Genomic DNA, 21,597 nt, shown 5'->3' with positions numbered 1-21,597 from the left:
GTAGAAATCCACAGTTTGCATTATGAAACAAACCAGACTAAATTGTTAAAATCACTCCCTTTTCTGATCTCCTATGTCTCTCTGAAAGCTTGGTACGGGGACATCAAAGCAACAAGTGACAACTTTCACCAACAGAAGCTTTCATAAATGAAAACATGAAAGAAAAAGCAGAATAAATATTTCAAATATTAACTATTTTTAAATTATCTTAGTAGCATCTTAATGTTAGAAATCAGATAGAACAAATGCATATCAACTGTCATCAAAATAGCCCAGCTATAGCCCCTAATTTATTAAAGGTCGCTCACTGCATGTACCCTAATAAGGTCAGCAATACTTCACACAGAAGAACTAGAGTAACCAGCATTTCCTAACCATGTGCTTTCTCTAGCACAGAATGGCAACAACAAAGTGGGTGGGGTTTTTTGATTTTCCTGAAAGTTACTGAACACCTCTTCCTTCAGTAGTGAGTTACTTTCAATATCACGCTGGTTTTTAAACTTGTCTAACAAAAATATTAACTTTCAAGTAGCAACAATTTGCAATTACACTGAGCACTGTTTCCAACACTTCCAATTTTATACACATCTCCCCCAGGTAGTGTAACAATGTTTTCCTAATTTGCATATATGAAATCTAAATTACACAAAAACAAAACTGCAAAATCTGTATCTATTTTGCTCATACTCTACATTTGATCTAAAACTAGAGAGTATATTCTAAATTTTACCCATAAGTATCCCTATGGAAAAACTGCAATCAATGCAGTGAAATACTGCATGTCAAGTCAAGTGACAAATGATCGAACTAAGAGGAAAAAAAAATAAAACAGATAATACAATTAAATATATATTCTGCAGCATGTTTATGCACAGAAGATTACTATCCTATATAAAAGGATTGGAAAAAAGCAACAAAAAAGGATTTTACAAATTAATGTAAGACTCCGATAATGCCTACACAGATAGAATTACAATTAATGGTCATAACGACCGCTAGCGCTGCGTGGAACTATTTTGGTTTTTATAAGAAAACCAATATGCAGATCCACAAAGGGCTGGGTTTTTTGTTGACATCTTCAGCTGCCTGATCTCTGACGATTCTGTCAGACATTTCAGTACCAAAGCAGGGCACAGCGAGCACACCAAATAAGCAGCCCTAAAGGACTCTTCGAGCTAGACATGGCTAGAGTTTTCCCTACATATTCTTCCTCCTGTCAGCATAAATGGCACTTTCTTTTAGCCTATGCAAAAACAAGAAAAGCTGAAGGCACATATCACTTCTTTAAACTAACAAAAAAAAAGTACATGTGCAGATGTACACAATATATGTAGAAAAAACTGTAAACTAAGGTTTGTGTTATTTCTTTTAAAAAAATAACTGACTTTAAAAATCTGTCAAAGGTTGTCCCTGATATTTAAAACATCATGATAGGAAAAGCAGACAATTGCCCTTGAAATCCAGCGTACTCAGAACTGTTTGGAGACTTAAGCCCTGAGTCTTTATATAAAGTCTAGTATGTATATTTACACAGTATCATGCTGAGAGAGAAGTTTTAAATAATGACAGAGTAATGCTCATTAACGTTACAATTACACTAGATTTGTCTGCACATGATGCCATCAGGAATTTAAATCATACTAAGCAGCTGGAGGTGATGGTTTGGGTTGGAAGTGACATTAAAGATCATCTTGTTCCAACTCCCCTGCCATGGGCAGGGACACCTTCCACTAGACCAGGTTGCTCAAAGCCTCATCCAACCTGGCATTGAACACTTCCAGGGATGGGGCATCCACAACTGCTCTGGGCAACCTGTTCTAGTGTTTCATCATCCTCATTGTAAAAAATTTTTTCCTTATATCTAATCGAAAGAATGAAAAAGACTGAAGAATAATAAGAAAAAAAAAAGCATACGATTCTAAGCAAAAATTTATGTAATTCAGAAAAAACATGCCTTGAGGAATACAGACATCTAACAACATATAAGAACAAAAACCAAATGCAATATCAAAAGATGTTGGTAGAAGATCAAACTCTTAGCTACTCAAGTCACTGTAAAAATGACATTTTAATTATCTGTGTATATCTACCACACTAGAATAATAACCAGTTTAAATCCTGCACATCCGTTGCTGTATTTTCACAGCATTTGAAGGACACAGAGCTTAAACCTTACCGCATACTCACCTCCTACCAGTTAGATTTTCCTTGTATACATGACATATTGTTACTTTGCTAAAAGCCAAATCAGCTAAAAGCTGACCAGCTGCATCAGAACGGGCTGGAAAAGGGACCCAGTGGGCCAGCACAACAACGCAGTGCGGTTCAGAGCAAGTACGTCCCGTCCCACGCTGCAGAACTGCTTGTGCTACATTACACTTGTGTCACCCCAGCTCGTTCTATCAGTGCATCTCACAATTAAATACATGACATGCCTGTCACGTTACAAGTCATCTGAGCTGTAGCAATCAGAATCCCCGTTTGAATAACGTAAATCATCATAATGCAACCTGAGTCTCCTCTCTACAATCAGCAGCACAGTCATTCCACCATGCTTCCATGTTGACCTCTGAGACTTCAGGCAGCGCTGACTGTCCACTGACACGTCTGAAAATATAACAGACTCAGCCATAAAAATACAACAAATAACCCTTCTGATTTTATTACTTGTCATCTACCACATGTAGTAAAAAAAAAAAAAAAAAAAAAAAATCTAAGCAAATCTCCTCTGGGAGGATTTGAAAAGCTGTGATTTAACAGACATTTCAGTATTTTCAGAAAGGAGAGATACCTATGTTCAATATCCCCAAATCCCATTCCAAAGACAGGAACAAAGACAGCAGGTACCACTTCATTGTTTTGAGCAATACTTTACAACCGTTCCTAATAGAAAAAGAGCTATCACCTCATCAGCAAGAATTTATATGAAAAGCCAGATTTCTGCTCCTCCTGAGATTCATTAAAGTTTTACTGTAGCATTCAGTAGGTTCTAAATTGACTCCCATTAGGGCAGAATTCATTTTTGAAATATTTTCTCCTTTTTTAAGAAAAGCAAAGTAACTACATGTTTTTAAATATTAATTATTATCACCCCCAGACAATCACAATAGAACCTTGTGACTTTGTAATAATGACAGATACTTAAGAAGATTCACTGAATTTTGCAGATTAGCAATCACATGAAAAAAAACACAATAGGAAAACAACACTAGCTTAATAAGTTTTGTTTAAATTGTCTATGCCACTTCATAATGTATTAGTCAACATGCTGTGCTGTATCTCAGTTGCTGCACAGGTAATTGCACGCTTGATATGGCAATTCTGAAGTGTTCTTTAAAAGGTATTCAAAGTTATAAAATTTCCAAGTTCTTAAAAAGGCAAACATAGTCCATCAGATGACAGGAAACTTAATACCTTCACAGGTCACCTGCAACTTTGAAATCATAAAGACTACTGGAAAATTCCATATTTCTTGAACCGAGGAGGTCACCATTAGCTACACAAACTTACAGTCTGTGCATCTAACAAAGAGCTGGTCCACAAGCACCTACTAAAGTATGTACTTACTTACTCGAGTACTTACTTGAGTACTGCTTCACTTCTGATGCTAGCAACGATGTCATGCAGACTTCTAGCATCAGAGGTGAAGCAGTACTCAGGTAAGCTGTGCTGCACTCTAGGCTCAGCAGGAGACTGATCTCTGAGTCTCTCCTCCCCTTCTAGTAATGCCCCCTCCTGTGCTTTCACCCCACTCCCCGTCTCCATTCAGGCATCTCCAGCACATCACCATGATTACCAGGTGCTACAAGTCTCCTCCAAACACTCAGAGTTTTGATCTCCTTTCCACCTGAGCTCTGCAATGCCAGTCCATTCCTTCTCCCCCAGTATCCTTTTCCAAGGTAGTCTTGACAGGCAGTGCCTGCTCTGTGTCAAAACAGACAGAGGTTCTTTCTTCACTCTGCCTCCCTCCAGTAGACAGAAAGCTCCAATGACATTCAAAAGAGAGAACCGAAAAGTTGTAGGACTTTAATACCAAAAAACCTCCGATCCAAGTAAGACCAGAATCACAATTAGAGAAAGGTCAATTCAGTTCTGGGATTCAATTATGCACTGGGAAATATTCACTGTATACAGAGCTGCCAGAAAAAAAAAAAAAAAAAGAGGGGGGGAGGGGGTAAGAAGTCTATCTACCCACCTCTAGCAACACTTAAACGAGATTATTTGAACTGTCATTTTTCAGAGGTTTATAAATTGCTCAAAGCAGAGCAAGTTTTCAGAGGGATAGCGAAAGACACTCCGGAATATAGTCAAATTTACTATATTTACCTTGTCGAATTGAAGTTCCTACTTCAAAGCATGCAAGTACCAGAGGTTTTCGAAGGAAAAGTTAATGGAATTCTTTCTTTTTTAATGGACAAAATGATATCAGGCATTTTCTTATGAGGCTTGTGCTCAAAGCCGAGTAGATAGTTTTGACTAGAATTTTCTGTGAAAAATGAGCCTGAGGCAAACTCAAAACAAAAAATATTATTGTTAGCCTCAATGGTTAGGAGCTGGTCAAAGTTGGAAACTGGAAATACAATCCTGCAAAAGGAAGCATACTGCCAGCTTCAATAACACAGCACTACCAATTCCTCTACCAAACTTCTATTAGAGTTAACAAGTATAATTCAAACATCTTTATGGTAATTTTGACTGGATGACAGAATAAATGATTGCAGATAGATGTAAAATACTCTAAATTCTGAAAAATTAAACTGAAAGATTGCAAAAACTTTACATTCATTATTTCCAGCTAATTTTAACTGACAAAAATATGTATTTTCAAATTTAAAGAAATGACAAAAATCCCTAACAGATGGGACACTGTATTCTCCATACCAACCCTCCATCTACTAACGGCGACTAACAAATTGAAGTCAAATCATATCTCACACCTAACAGCCCATGACGCAAGCAGATGGTTTTAATCCCACCGAGGAAGATTTTCTTCTCCACTGAGAACTGGAGGTGACATGGCCATCCACTTTCATCAAAGTCCCACGTTCCATGAGGAAATCCACATCTCTGGGGCCATATGTGCACAGAGAAAGATATGTGCTCGAGGAAAAATATACACATTGGTAGAGTTACACCAACTTTGTCCTCTGATGGCAGTAACTGTTGAAACTATGACCCTGTTTACAACACCAAGAACTATTGCCACTGCACAGAAAGCAGCTCCCCATCGCCTCGAAACAAAATTGCCAAGATCACCAGAAACCCCTGGCAGTTATTGACTCTGTATTTCACTCACCCAGGCCTAAAGGCGGAGTGATCAATTATATAAAATAACAGCATCTTGCGGCACCAAATCAGGCAGCAACACTTCCATTAATCAACTTGCAATGAAACATGAATGTAAACTGAACAGACCTTGTGTCTATTTATGTATTACTATTTACTACCAATAGCCCAATTTCAAGTGGGATGTTTTGTTGTTTGCCAGTTACCTCTAACCATCCCAAGGCAGTTCTTGGTTTCCACTGAAGTTTGCCCGTATTTATGTCAGTTCAAATACTAACACCAAAGCTACTAGGTGTAAGAGGATAAACAGAAGATGACAAAAATACCCTGGTAACTATTCACACTTTAGAAAAGCCCCAAAATACTAGCTGCATACACTGAAGCAAGAAATGTTGTCAGGATGTTGATGCAAGCTTGTGACCACAGCACAGTTCTTATGCAAAACCTATATCCTAGGTTTTCACTTTATGGAAGGGGGTCTTGTTTCAGTAGTATACAGAGCTTATGCATTAAATTTTTACCCGGGATTCCACTCAAATTCCAACACTCTGTCTGCCGCTTGAAGAATTCCCATGATTTATAATTCCCAGTCTCTCTCCTCATTTCAGAAACAGTAAAGGCCCTGTGGAAAGGCTAGACCAACACTTGATCAGACGGTAGCCAGAATGTGACTTATCCTTCTGCATTTATCTATTAACAAATTGTTGAACCCCTGGGAATGTTTTGTTTTAATTTTCAGATGGCGTTCAAACTTCAGGATATAAATTCTTACAGAATGAAACCTGCATTTCATATAAACTAAAAACTTTATTTTAAACACATGTACAATAATACGTGTGCATTTCATAACTAGCTTTTGAACAAAATGAAACAGAACAATAAAACCTTTGGGAAGGCGGTGGGCTGTGGAGTGAATTCCCCTAACCCTGGCTTTGAGGTAGGCTGTGATGGTCCCTATAGGACTCTGCCTAGCAGAGATAACAGGCACTGTCAAAACAGGTTTCCTAGAGCAGATTGCCTAACTATCTGGGAAGGGCAGGATCCAAAGATTTCCCAAGGAGAACATTTTCACATCCAATCAGTCTTTCAGCTCTGCCCAGACTGTCCATAAAAGGGCTCATATTGCAGGCTAAGATGTGATGGAGGGCTGAGAAAAATCAGTCTGGTAGAAACTAGATGAAGTCCAAATTAAATTTTTTGTAGTTTACTGAAGAGAAACTCTTATTATTAACCTTCCTTATCCTGTGTCACTTACTTTTTTTTTTTTTTTTTATGACTGGTGAGATACAGTTACATTGTGATTTTTTTTCAAATAAATTATGAGGTATTAGCATATGCCTCAGTCAAAGGGAATTTATTTTTTTTAAATAATCATGAACACTCAATCCAGCCTACAGATATAATAATCACCCATGGGAATGGAATTTAATATACCAGTCTTCTGGTATATTATAGTCTCTCTCTCTACTGGCTAGATCTGAAAGATTAAGAAACGTATAATATAGATATTTCAGCCAACCAACTCCTGGAAATCCTGTAAACATTATTTATAAAACATTTTCTGTGCCAAGTAGGCACCATAGTTGAAATATTTACATATTTCTAACTTGAAAACAAGGGCACTTCCCCCTAACTGTGATAACGAAACATGTCTAACATGACCAAATCAAGGAATTGGCAGACTTAGCTGGCAAAGAAAGAAACCAAAAGAAGCCTAATAGATATTGAAAGGAAATATATTCCATATTCTTCAAGATATTTTATAATGGAACCTTAAGATACGGATGCGGTTGAATAACAAGATGTACGACTAGATGTGGGTAAATATCTAGTTTATTTATCCTCGGTAGGCAAATGAACAGACCTAATTAGCTGCAGTTCAGGAACAGGGCTAAACAAAGAGAAAAAATAGAATCAGATAAGGAAGTAGGCCAGATTATATTTCACATTCAGTATTACTTACTTAGAAATAAAGGAAAACCCAACAAAAACGCAGAGATAGTAATACAATCTATTGTTTGTATACTACCAGAAAGCAAAAAGATAGACTAACCCAACTCGCCTCTTTCCCTCAGTCTTTCATTACTGCAAAAATACTACTACTACTAATAGATATAAAATGTGAATCTAAATATCTGGAAATTAAAATTTATGACTTTCTTAGCAACTGTATCTCACACTTGCATATATGCAGTATTCTTCATGGTTATCTGTGTCACTTACTGTGGGCTTCTGTGCTTTCACAGCAATGAGGTTGAAATTATGGTTGCTGTGGGAACTATATCTTTGAATTTCTTGACTTGTGCTATCATCTGAACTCAAATGTTACATTAACATAGGTAAGCATGTGCTGTTTTTTTCCACAAAAAGGAAAAAATGAACCTACATGGATGGCGACATATTTAACTATTCTTACTAAAGAAACAACACACGACTTCATGTCTGGAGAAGTACAGAGCTCTAACTACTCTCACACCACATATACAAGAAGTAAAACAGAGCCACATAAAACCTGTGAGTCAAATGCAGCAGGATACCTATGGAAATAGTATGCGATGATGTCATTAAAACTTTGGGGTTTGCAATCTTCCTTTATTTGTTCAACTTTTTAACCACAGGGTTTGAGTACATGCTTTCTTTCAGGTATTTGATGAGAGAAGAGATATATATACACACACACACACATTTGCCAGATGCTTTGCAGCTTCTTCATAAGCCAGCGCGCTTTGCAAGCATGACAGGGCTGTCAAAGACAGTACTGCCGAGTCCCAGTCAGCCCAGGCATTGCTCTGGGTCCTTTACGAACATGCAGTAAAAGGAAGCGATTTCTGCCATAAGAGTATTGAGGACTGACATTTGACGTGTAATATAGGTCACAAGCTGCTACAGAGACTCACCTCAGCATAGGAGAGAGAGCCTCTTACTGCTACTAAAGATGTTCTTTAGCAGAGGTGATTTGTCTCATGGTAGAATCAAGAAGCTCAACCTTTGAGATCAGTTTCCTTGTCCCAAAACACTCTTTTTACTGTTTCCCCACTAGTACATTTTATGTTTTGACATCATCAGGAAAGCCAGTCCTTTAACAGACATCTATGTATTTTTTGAATTGTCACTGAACAATTATGCCTCTAAAATCATCAGATTAACCATAGAATCGTAGAAGACCAGGCTGGAAGGGACCCCAAGGATCATCTGGTCCCACCTTCCTTGGCAAAAGCACGGTCTAGACAAGATGGCCCAGCACCCTGTCCAGCTCAATCTTAAAAGCGTCCAATGTTGGGGAATTCACCACTTCCCTGGGGAGATTATTCCAATGGCTGATTGTTCTCATTGTGAAAAATTTTCCTCTTGTGTCCAATCAGTAAATTGTACCCATCATCCCTTGTCTTTTCCATGTGACTCCTTGTAAAAAGGGAGTCTCCATCTTCTTTGTAGCCATCCTTTCAATACTACAACATGGTGATAAGGTCTCCCCTAAGCCTTCTTTTCTCAAGGCTGAACGAACACAGTTCTCTCAGCCTTTCCTCACATGGCAGGCTTCCCAGTCTTTTGATTGTCTTTGTGGCCCTTCTCTGGATCCACTCCAGCCTGTCCACATCTTGTTTTGTATAGCAGGGACCAAAACCGGACACAGCATTCCACGTGTGGCCTGAGAAGCACTGAGTAGAGTGGGATGATGACTTCTTTATCTCTGCTGGTGATTCCCTTGTTGATGTAACCCAGCATCCTCTTGGCTTCTTCACCACAGCAGCACACCATCCACTCATATTAAGCCTGTTGCTCACCAGGACCCCCAGGTCTCTTTCCGCAGAGCTGCTCCCCAGTAAGGTAGATCCAGGCCTGCACTGCACTCGCAGATTACATTGCAAGACCTTATATTTGTCCTTGTTGAACTTCATAGGGATCTTTTTAGCTGACTCCTCCAGCCTATCCAGGTCTTCCAGCAGGATGGCTCTCCCTTCCAAAGCGTCCACTTTCCTGCTCAGTTTGGTATCGTCAGCAAACTTCATCAGGGTACACTTGAGCTCCTCATCCAGATCAATTGGAATATATTAAACAGCATTGGGCCCAATATTGATCCCTGGAGGATCCCATTTGTGACAGGTTGCCAGTTTGAAAAGGAGCTATTTACCACCACCCTCTGGGTGTGGCCTGTCAGCCAGTTCCCCACTCACCACGCAGACCACTTGTCTAGACCATAGTGCATCAGTTTCTGTGGGAAACAGTATCAAAAGCCTTGGCGAAATCCAGGTAGACGATGTCCACTGCTCGCCTAACATCAACCAAGCAGGTTACTTTGTTGTAGAAGGCCATCGAGTTTGTCAAGCACAATTTGGTGAATCCATATTGGCTTTTCCCAGCCATGTGCCTCATTTGACTTGTGATAGCCCCCAGGAGGATCCATTCCACAACTTTTCCAGGGATTGAAGCAAGACTGATGGGCCTGTAATTTCCTAGATCCTCCTTTAAGACCTTCTTATAGATGGGGGTGACATTAGCCTTCTTCCAGTCTTCTGGGATGTCTTCCAATTTCCACAACTTCTCAGAGATTATGGAGAGCATCCTCACAACGATGTCAGCCAGCTCTCTTAACACCCTCAGGTGGATATTGTCAGGGCCAATCGATTTGTAAAGGTCAAGCTCCTGTAAGCATTCACATACTGACTCTTCCTTCACTGACAATAGGTCTGTTTGTGCATCAACCTGGGTTTTGTTCCCAAGGCCTGGGGCCCAACAGTGCTGGTAAAGACAGAGGTGAAGAAAGTGTTGAGAACCTCTGCCCTTTCAGTGTTGTTAGTGACTAAATCACCTTTCCTGTTTAACAGCCGCCAACATTTTCCTTCTGTTTCTGCTTGTTGTTTATGTACCTGAAGAACCCTTTCTTGCAGTTTTTGACATCTCTGGCCAACTTCAGTTCGAGCTAAGCTTTTGCTTTTCTAACTGCATCTCTGCACACCCTGGCAATGCCCTTGCAGTTCTCAACGGGTATTCATCTGATTTTTCACCTCTGGTACACTTCTCTCTTGGTTTTGAGCAGACTCAGAAGCTCGCAGTTAAGCCAAGGGGGTCTCTTGCTCTACCTACTTTCCTTACTTTTAAAAGGGATAAATTGTTTTTGTGCTTCCAGGAAAGCATTGTTGAAAAACTCCCAGCACTTGCTACCTCCTTTATTGTCCATGGAAGTTTCCCATGGAACCCCTCCCAACTGAGCTCTGAGTGAGCTGAAGTTTGCTCTTCTGAAACCTAAAACCTTTGTCTTAGTACTAACCTTCAGTGCGCTCAGCAGGATCCCAAACTCCACAATATTGTGATCATGGCAGCCAAGGCTATCACTAACCAAGGAATTACAAAGAAGGTTTTCTTGGTTTATGAATAGCATTTCCAGCAGTGCCTCATTCCTGTTGGAACATCTAACTTTTGTATGAGGAAGTGCATTCCAGGAACTGCATGGGTGATGTAAAGTACTGAATTGTTCTTCCAACAAGTCTGGGTAGTTGAAGCCACCCATAAGAGCCAGGATCTGTTGATCCAAAGCTTGCTTAAGTGACCCAGATAGTGCTTCGTTATCCTTATCGTCTTGGGTCTAGAGGTCAGTCGCAGATGTCTACTGTAAGATCCCCCTTGGAGACAACCCCTCTGATCTTGACCCAGATGATTTTGATAGGGCTTCCACAATCACTGTAGTCAAGCTCTATACATTTGAGGTTCTCCTTAACATAGAGCACGACTCCTTGTCCTCTTCTTCCCTATCTGCCTTTATGAAACAGCCTAGAATCACCCATCGTGATCCTCTAGTCATGTGAGTTGTCTTCCCATATTTCAGTTATTTCTATGATATGATAACATTCCGACGGGTTACAGCGCTCCAGTTCCTCCTGGTTCTTCCCTAGGCTGTGTGCATACATACACTTGAGGTGGTTGGTCTTCTGGTTCTTATCTTGGGAGGCAGCTAAGGAACATTTGCCACTGCTCTGGTTGGCCTGGCTTATTCCCCAGTTGGATGCAATGGCATGAGCGTTGCCACTTTGGACCCCGATTACAAATCAGAAACACCAAGTTAATATTGCAGTATTTTTAAACTGAAATAAATTGCATTACACAGTCACTACTTTCAGAAAAGTCAACATAGGTATCACATTTTAAGTAAGATTTTTAATTACTGTAGAGGAGCATGAAGGAAGGGGGAAATCAAAAAGCAAGATAAAGTCACAAAGTTCCTGAGGCACAGTGGTACCTTTCTGAAGAAACCTCAATGCACAAGTACACTCTCAATGCACTGGGCAGGCATGCAAGGCCTCCTTAGCTTCCACTTAGAAAAGGCAGACATTCCACTAGGGCAAGTGTTCTTAGGGAGCAAAATCTCTAAAAACCCAGAAAAAGCAGTCCAAGTAAAATATGGCTGTGTTTTCCTGGTTTAGAATAGAGGAGACAGCATGCAACGAAAATAACAACTTGCCAAGCTTAAGAAAAAATAAAAAAAAAAAATCTGTTCACATGAAAAACCTCAAGGGAAGAAAAACACATTTTGAATTTTTCAAATTGTAGTGCATGAAAAAAAAGAATTATTCTTAAATTATAAGCTCATTCTTATTTTAAATTGATTATATCTACTTTATATATCATTATGAAGGATTCCTAAGTTAGGGCTTCTTGCAAATAAACAAAATCTGAATGATGGGGTATTTCCAGAATAAACATTCAATTTCAAAGCTGAGTTTATGAAGCTAACACAACAGCTTATCAGAGAACCTTAAAAATAAGAGTTATCTGATGGACAAAAACAGGTATCGACAAAAAACAGTCTTTGTATTAAAAATTTCAAAGATTGCACAATAAGACAGATGTCATTAAGTCTTGCAAGACTAAAACTTCCGCTTTGCATCTTTGAATCTAGTCATAACCCAGGAGTTTATTCTGGGTATAAAGAGAAGGAATATTAATGTAATTCGTATCTCCCAAAGAAACTATGGGTTGTTTTCATTTCAGGATTTCAAGAAGACTCTACTAAATATGGTAATTAGTTATGGTAGTTGTTTGAAATGGAAAGGCACATCACTAACAATGCAACTGTGCTAAATAGTTTTACAACTCCCCTTTGAATGACACATGCCCCCTCTATGAATAGAACATCAAGTCAATGACCCCTGTTAGTGTCTGGACATAATTGTCTCTGAATTGAATACATCATCTTTAACTGCAATACCAAAATGGTTCCAACTAAATTAATGGAACCATCTCTTGCATCACACTTGTGAATATTTTGTAAAAATTACATAATATGATAGATGGAGAAAGATTTATGAGGTTAACATTTTGCATATTCCTACAATCAGCCCAACTGTCAACTCTATTCGCTACAACATGAGCCTCTGTAAAATGTGGTTATAAATAAACATAGCCGAAACATCTGGGGAACGTATGTGTTCTGAAAAGAAATCGTATTTAATGAAAGACTTAAAAACATACAAATAGGTCATCAGTTTTAAGAACATACAAATATTTTAAAATATTATATCTTCGAACTACAATAGCCATTTATCACACATGTGCAAAACATTATGTATGTAAAACAAACAGCATTTATGTACATACTTATTCTGAAACCTCCTGGAGGAAGAAAAAGTCAAACACATGTATATTGATCTAATTTAACTTCCTTTGATTTTTACACAAACCTTGCATGAACATAAGAAAAAAGTGTTCACGTGTGTGTGTATGTGTGTGTGCGCATGTCAAAAATATATAAAGAATTTTCAAAAGTATTTTACAAAATAACTCCAAATAAGCCACAGCTCTTCTTGTTGGTACATTTAAGTTTTGGAATGTTGTACACGACTTCTTGATGTAAAGTCTAAATGCTCCAACAGAGCAGTTTGCATACATAACCTGAAGGCCACACAATGATACCATGCACAGATATGAACAGAATCCAGTGGTATTCTCCATGAAAGCAGTCATACTTAGAGATTTACTAATTGGAAATCTGAAGTAAGCAGGACATTGCCACATGCAGCAGTATTCAATGTCAGTAACAAATGAAATGTTTCATTCTCACCCTTCAGTGGCACTGCAAAGACTTTTACTATCCTGTACTCATCTCCAGGAAACGAAGGCTCCATTGACATCTCAAAATTCACATGAAACGTATAAGGGTCATCACGCACAAAAAAATAAGCAGCATAGTGCTATAGTCACTCTTCTTGACGAAAAACAAAGACAAGCTTCATAACACTAAGAGCACCCTCCCTAGCTCTTATTGACAAAAACCAAGGAACAGTTGAACCAAGATTCACCTGTTTCTCAGTACTCTAGTTACCTTAGGAAACAAAGTCACAACGCTGCTACAGTTCTTAACGCAAAATGACCAACAATGAACCTGGAGGTATGATAGCTTTAACAAGATTTATCATTATAGCAGGTCGCAATCTAGAGCTCCACCAACCAAGGAATACCAGAATCTAGCTAAATCATGCACTTTAAAATATGTCCAGAAAAGTCTGGTCTCCTTCCTGACTACCAGTACAAGTTTTAATATGTTATAATATCTTCTCCCAGTACCTCATGGTCCTTTACTTTTATAGCCCATAAATAGTATATTAACTCACTATAAATGGCACTGCAGTTCTAAAAAAAAAAAAAAAAAAAAAAAAATTAAAAAGAGAGAGAAAGCATATAGTAGAGTATACATTAGTTTTGCTATTTTACTTACATATTGCTATTTTCAAAATACTATCTGTATCTGCTTACTGAGACAGAAGAAACACCCCTTACAAAGAAAAAAATAGTACAATGGCCCAGAAGCCATCTCTATCTCAGGAGGAGTTGCACTGAGGAAGGCCAGCAGCCACCACAAGGTTCTTCCTGCATGCTACAGAAAATGTCTATAAACATCCATGGCACGCTAGTCAGAAATATCTATGTTTAAAAAGACTCAGGAGATTAAATGAAAGGGACTGCAATCATCGTATCAACCAAAGGGTTTAGGGCATTAGATAAACACAACGTTTAAAGACAAACACTGAACTGATACTGAAAACTGAAGGAAATCCAAGAACTAAGTCTCTAAGGATGTCCTTAGAAATCAGCAAACTATGAACTGAGTGACCAAAAAGGCACCACATTAAATCTCTGGATTCAGACTTCTAAGAAAAAAAAAAAAAAAAAAGCCACTAAGGTTTTTAAAAGAGACTTTGTTAAGTTCAAAACTGTTATAAATTTATGAGGTAGCTCCCTCTTCTGGATAACCAAACAATGACAACTCAATTTAAATGGCAAGATGCACTATTTGGCTAGTACATAACACCTTTCAGTATTTGGGGCTTTTGTCATACACCATTAGGTGATCACACAGAGACTTATAAAGATGCAAGCTACTGGCCATTACTTTGAACAAGGAGTTTACATCTAAGTAGTATACTAAGAGAGAAAGGCGGTTGAAATCCCAAAATAGTTTGATACCATTTTGAAATTTTTTCATCAGTACAAATATGCAAAAGAAAAGACTGACTTCTGCTTTAAATCTCTCTGAATTTTACTGAAAAATGCATTTTACACAAAAGAACCGATAAATAAGGATATGAAGAACAGTCACTTTCTCACCCGTATGGCCTGCAATATGACTTCCGAATTCATATCTGCAGAAGTTAAACTTCTGGATTGTAATTCTGGAATCAGAAGAATCTCACCTTCTTGGAATTTCTTTCAGCTTTGATAGGTTCATACAGAAAAAAAAAACTGCACAGTAGGAAAAACTTCTCTGCACATCAGCTATTCTGCACACATTCATAAACTGGAATTGAAAAGATCAGAAAATGGGTACTCTCTGCCCCTATATAAAACTCATAAAGGATCCCTGGCTTCCGACCTGACCTATAATGGACGAGGAGGCTTTCTGAAGACTTGGTGATTTTTCTGCATCTCAGCTGGAACCACAAGCAATTCTATACTCTTTTAAATTGTTCATCACTATTCAAGCCAAATGATAATGTTTGACTTAAATACAAAAATTAGTCTAAATGGCAAAGTTGTGGCCCCAATGAAATCACTGTTTACTTCACCAGTGTTACTATTTATAACAAAATCACAACATAAAATTTTGCATATTTAATGAGAAAGAGGGAGCATAAAAGATGTCCCTGTTAAATTCTGGACTAGATAACTTGAAAGCATGATTTTTGACTTGCTAATACACGCATAATCAGGCGCACAACAGTGTGATTCCATCTTTCACGATATGCATAACACGTGCACCTTAAAGGATGCAGCCAACTGAAACACCCAAGGAAATTCTGATCATTCAAGCACAGATAAAACTGAAATTGCCAGGAGTTATTTGGATGGAACTGAAAGGATCATATAAAATGGTAAGCCTTGTAGACCTGGAAATAGTGAGAGACAGAGGGAAAAGAGCTAAGATTTGCTGTGCAAGCACCTGCTGCCAATGGCAGACTTCCAGCAACACAGAGGAGGGATCCCTTTGCCAGACTCTGCAACAGTCAATGGACTGAGACCCCCTACAATCCCCTCAGCAGAGAGAAGTGTTACAAAGGACAATGGTAAAGTAAAACCAACGCTGAGGAAAACAACAGGAACTAGAAAACCAGACTGAGTATGTAAGTAAAGATGTTAAAAAGGGAAGGAAAGAAAAACAATCAATGGGAGGTTAAAGAGTAAAAAGGTAATTGGCTGAAGACCACATCCTGGAAACTGAGATGATGAATGAAAGGTGCACTTTCTGGCATCAAAGAGCAAGAGAATTAGCTAAACAAGTACGGCATGTTAGAGGGAGAGTGGAATCCTTGAAAAGGGCAGGAAAATCTGAAAACCTGGCTAAAAAAAAAGCTTAGTCTGTTTTTCAAGCTTCATCTAAACAGCAACACCACTGTTCAGGTTACTGAAAAGGAGCTAACATCTTCAGTCAGATATTTACAAAAGAAAACAATCAACAAAGCATTAACAAAGTACTTGTTTTATAGTCAAATGACACTTAATGACTCTTAGGAGAAAACACACTCTAGCACCCATATCAAGTTCCAATAGAAACTCTATGAATGCAAGGATTTTATAAATCATTGCAATTAAATAATCTTAATATACTTAATTAATTTATTCCACAAAAATCAAACCAACTTTTAATCAAAGCAAAAAATTAGGAAACAACAAATGAGAAATTTAAATAAGCCATTCACCTTTTTCATTACAAGTGCACATACTTTCCAGTATTTTATTGCCATTCAAGGAGTCTTTTTTTATAGTAATCTACAGAAATATTTTAATGAAAGATTCTTACAAAACCCATGCCATGTATAAACAAAGACTCTATAAACAATAGATAAGAATATCACAAAATGGACTACTTTTGTAGATAAGTATCACTAGAAGTAAAGCTATCATATGAACAAATGTAATTTCAATATACCTTAATCTTTCCTCTTTGTTTATCATGCTGAATTTGTCATATTGAAACTTAACATCAGATTGTGCAGCAACAAACAGAAGTATAATCAAATACTCACATTTTCTTGTAAAGAGTCATTTACTGGATCTGGTCTTACACAGCTACATATGATGTCACAATGGGAGCAAAGTATGATGATAACACTTTTCAGACAGCATCCCTTTCCCTGTGCTGCAGCAGCTCCCAGACATCAGTGATAGTTAACCAACCAAATACCAACATAAGTGACTGTAAAATAAAGAGGGATTAAATACAGGGAGTTGCTGCATGTATAAACAGGGATGTAAGAAGCAGGACGGGAATCATCGTTACCATCCACATACACGGCATCAGAAGGTATACTAGGGTGCGTGCGAGTCCTGTGACGCACTGTGCAGTGCCGTATGCAAGCTAGTAGTGTCTTAAATGTACGCTGGGGCGAAACAAGGGGTGTATCAGTCCCTTCCAAGACTCTTGGTTTCCTTTGAAAAAAAAAAAAAACAGAACTGTGGGGTACAGAAGAGGCACAGCTCACTTCACTAAATCTCCAAACTGGGCAACTGGGAGCCTAAAACTGTAAAGCATGCCCCTCCAAATAAGGCCTCTTGGAAATACAACAGCCATTCGTGGTGATCATACTTCAAAACAAATGTTAGCAAACTGAAGTGTTAAGAAAAGAGCTGCTACCACGCCTTTTTATAAGAGACCAAGGTAAAATCAATTGTTCAGCTCAGCCAAAAAACAACTGAGATGTGAAAGCATCTACAGATGGAGACTTCCTATTTAATTAGACCTTACAAATGAAGGCATGACTCACAAGGACATTACTTCGGTTGTAAGCTTGTGCAATCACTCTGCTTTCCATGGAATTCGTGTAATAATGGAAAAGACAGTATTGAACCGAATCCAGACTTATTGTCTTTGATTAAAAACTACAGTAAACAAAAAGCTACAGGAGGTAAACCTGACAGTGATAAAATTCTTACTCATCAGTTCGCGAGTCTTCTAGTTCCTTCGAATGTACATTATTCAAACGTACCTTTACAACAAAATACAATATTATCCATCTTGTCTTCTTACTAAATCTCTCTTCAAATTGCTCAGAAATAAAAGAGAATGTTAGAGCAGCATAAGGTAAGTAACAAGCAAGTTCACATCACAGTTCACAAGGTACTGATATTATCAGGGCCTTCAGTCATGCAAGAGCATAAAGTTACAAAATGGATGAAAAGAAAATTTAAACTGCAAACCAATTTCAAGTCTCAGATGAGCTAACTTTAAAAGTGAAAACTAAAAATATTATTTTTGACTTAATATTTTCATGAACCATATAATCACTACTAAATGTGGTGATATCTAGAGTAACGTAATGCCAGCTTAGAATTCACAGCGTAAAATATTTCAAACATGCTTTAACTTACACAAAGTTTGCAAGAAGTTAATGTGATTTGGAACATAGAGCAAAGGGTCTGGAATAAGCAGTCCTGTTTACAGTCCACTAGATAGTCTGTGCAAACAGTACAAGATTTGACTTTTCAGAAGTCCCAAGTACTAACTGTTTTATAGAAGCTGAATGTCAGCTATTAAAATCACATCCTTAACTTCTAAATTTTGTTTTGCTAGCCTGTAAATGGATAATCTAATACTGTTCCTCATACAGCTTTTGTGAGGCTGCACTTAATGTGAGCAAAGTGCTTTGAGATCTTTAGCATGAATAAAATATATTTTGCACTTAGATGTTAATTATAGAAGTAGCAATATTTGAAATAGGGTTTTGTTTCAAGGCAGCAAGACTAAATCAAACATTATTATCTTGGCTTTGATTGTGATGTTTTACTTACTATGCTCTATTTTTCCTTGCATTTGAAATATGCAATTTTGCTTTTCTGTTATGTAAATGAATGTTTTTCATCTAACACATCTATTTTTGGAAAAAGAATAATTTTCTTGCCTGGTCTAAGACAGAAATGTTGCAAAACACAATTCTGAAGTCTAACTGACAGAGTACCACAAGGCCATTGCATGTATTCAACAGAAAAAGCAGCAAGAGGTGCCCAGAGAACTCATTGAACTTATACTACTACTAAGTCAATGTTTATTTATTTATTTATTTATTTAGATAGATAGATAGATGGATAGATAGATTGATAGATAAACACACAATAATATTTAATATAGATTAGTTAGTCCTTCTGACCATTGGTGGTCCTAACCAATGCAGCTGCAATCACAACAGTTGCAGCCTTTCTGAAAAGTAAAAAGAACTGGGATAAAGATAGAAAAAAAAAAAATCTTCATTGGAAGTCATAGGAACAATCCATTATAAGCTAAAGATTCTGTTTGGCTCTGTGTAATTTAAGCTATTTCAGAGGTAAATTTCAGCAAAGGAAAAGGTTTGGACACTGGCATGCAAAAAAGGTCAAGCCACCTGCCATAGAGGTCCTTCCTTTTAAAGGTTGTTTTTCGCTTCTGCAAAGTGTGCTGATTATACTGCTGTACATGTTCCTACATATCAGTGGCATTTAATAGACAACACATATTCTGGAAAAATGCATATCCTATTTATATATAATCCTATTAACATAAACAGGGTTTACTACCTGCAGATTACTTTGACTCTATAGCTCATGTGATCAAATTACACTGCTTCAGCCTGTTTCCTGTTCTCCAAATTTCACATATTCCTACGCTGAGTAAATAAGAGAAAACACGGAAGATTTCCATTTAAGTCATGGAGTAAAACTGAGCATTCATAAATTGACAGTGTAAAAGAAAACCGAAGTCAGGGTTAGCAAACTAATTTAAAAAATTCTGTCATGTAACAAAAGATGACCCAAAAAATCAAACGAATAAAACACCTGTTGAGAAGAAAACATGACGGTCTCAAAGCAGTGCTGAAACACTGGTATTTACCCAGACTAATAAGGCTAAGAAGCATATTCTACTCATTCAAATCTTTAAATGAAAGTAAATGCCAACCTAAAGCTTGTTTTCAACATTCTATGACGCCTAAGAAATGCTGTCACTCACTCATTACACTCCCTCACACGGATGTAATTTCCACCCCCACCTATCGTCATCACATCTGGTTTGGTATGCAGTTTCACAAAAAAATAAAAAAATCTAGGCATAAAATCACAACACATTTTGAGAAATGCTTCAGTATGTAAGTATGTGTAATTACACGCACTATTAAATATACTGTGAAATACAAACTACCATGAAATAATTGGAGGGGGAAAAAAATAAACTTACTCCAAAGTTTACTCCAAATAAGCCGTAGCTTATTATTAGTACACTGGGGTTTAAATCACTTCTCCAAACAGCAAAACACGAGACATAACCCAAAACTTCACATCCCTCAGAATCACAGATAACAAAGCTAAAAAGAGACTCCAAAAGGTAGTCTACCTACCTGCCCCAAGGCAAGAAAGATCTGTAGCCTTATCACTTCAACTCACGATGGTGAAACAAACCTTAAATATCTCGAGTGAGTTTTAGTTGTCTACCTATCCCATGTATTCTGGTGCTTCACTGTTGGAAAGCTTTCGCTAATGTCTAACGTGAAGCCAATCTATTACAGTGTGTCACTTTCCCCAGCATTGAAGTTTTTCAGTCCAGCTGAGCTCGTGATGCATTTTAAGCCCTTACAAACAGTAAATGCATTCACCTCAGAAATGCATAACATCAACAGACCAAAACGTCGAGATGAGGTCCTAGCTCCACTCAACTGACTGAAAACAGACACTGAAATATGCTCATGGACTCCGCGCACTATGCATCTGGCATCCTGGAAAATAGAGGCTGACATCTGAGTTTAAATACTCTGCATGGGCAAAATCGTACGTGATTCACAGACGGGGGGAGACTTTCTTGCCCCGGCGCCTAAAGGCTGTATCCTTCACAAGATATTCAAAAATAAAATCTTCCAGGTTACCTCTCTCTCCAAAGTTAAGGGGAGGAAAAGAAAGGCCAGAAAACTTTCCGGCAGGTACGACACAGCCTCCCCTACACCAGTAGCCACCGATGGCCAGGCCAAGAGGACTGATGCCACCAAGGCCACTTGGCTGGGAAACCCAACATCTCCCAAAAAAAAACCCCAAAACCAAACCAGCCGAGAAACTTACAAGAGGCCATCGGCAGCTATCCCCCGCCAGCCCGCTCTCTTCCTCCGCCGCCGCCCCACAGGCCCCACGCCCGGGGGCGGCTGCCGTGTTCCGCCGCAGCCGCTCTCCCACCGGTGAGCCGCGTTTCCCCGCACGCCGCCAGCCGGGGCAGTGGCCGAGGGGACGCGCCCCACAGCAGCACCCCCGCACTCACCTTCAGAGACCTCAAACTCGGCTGCTCCATTGAGCTGGTAGAGGCACCAGTCAACCGCGCTGCCACCTGGGCGGGGAGGAAAGGCACAGTCAGTCGAGGGCACCCGGGGCCGGCGGGAGGGAGAGGGCTGACGAAGGGAGAAGGGGGAGAGGGCAGCCGAGGGGACAGACAGAGCCGGAGGAGTGGGGAGGAGAGATGGGGAGGAGAGATGGAGGGGGCAGAGGAGGGAACGGGGGAGTAAGAGGGGACCAGGGAGTGCCGGGGGAAGGGAGCGCATTTTCAGATACCCTGCTTGTGGGACATGTGTGTTGCCCTCCGAAAGGCGCCCAGTGCTCTGAACTGTTATTTGCTTTGCTTCCAGCGCCGGTGGCTCGGGGCGCCTCCTCCTTCTCCCGGGGGAGCGGGCGGCGCAGGCAGCGGCGCTGCCTCGGGGCGCTCGGGGAGCCGGGGGAGGGAGGACGGGAAAGGAGGGGAGGCTCCGCCCGGAGCTCCCGGCGGAGGCGGCGCAGCCTCGCCGGCACCCGCCGCTGCTCCCGGCACAGCGCCGGTCCTGC

The 21,597-nt window shown here is 39.2% G+C and overlaps 1 protein-coding gene across 1 annotated transcript in view; it reads right to left on the bottom strand.

Annotated features, from left to right (window-relative positions):
• PPP2R2C (protein phosphatase 2 regulatory subunit Bgamma) overlaps positions 1–21,346 on the bottom strand; it is a 203,526-nt gene extending 182,180 nt beyond the window's left edge. Inside the window, exons 1-2 of the mRNA XM_086611489.1 lie at positions 21,325–21,346; positions 21,044–21,118 (exon numbers count right to left, since the gene is read on the bottom strand). Coding sequence (XP_086467615.1) covers positions 21,044–21,118; positions 21,325–21,346 — 97 coding nt within the window. The remainder of the gene's footprint in view (positions 1–21,043; positions 21,119–21,324) is intronic.
• Between the last annotated feature and the right edge of the window lie 251 nt (positions 21,347–21,597).

The sequence above is a fragment of the Tauraco erythrolophus genome, chromosome 5 (genome assembly GCF_009769465.1).
Source record: "Tauraco erythrolophus isolate bTauEry1 chromosome 5, bTauEry1.pri, whole genome shotgun sequence".
In the NCBI taxonomy this organism is placed as follows: domain Eukaryota; kingdom Metazoa; phylum Chordata; class Aves; order Musophagiformes; family Musophagidae; genus Tauraco; species Tauraco erythrolophus.
This window is presented reverse-complemented; position numbering and strand designations above follow the sequence as displayed.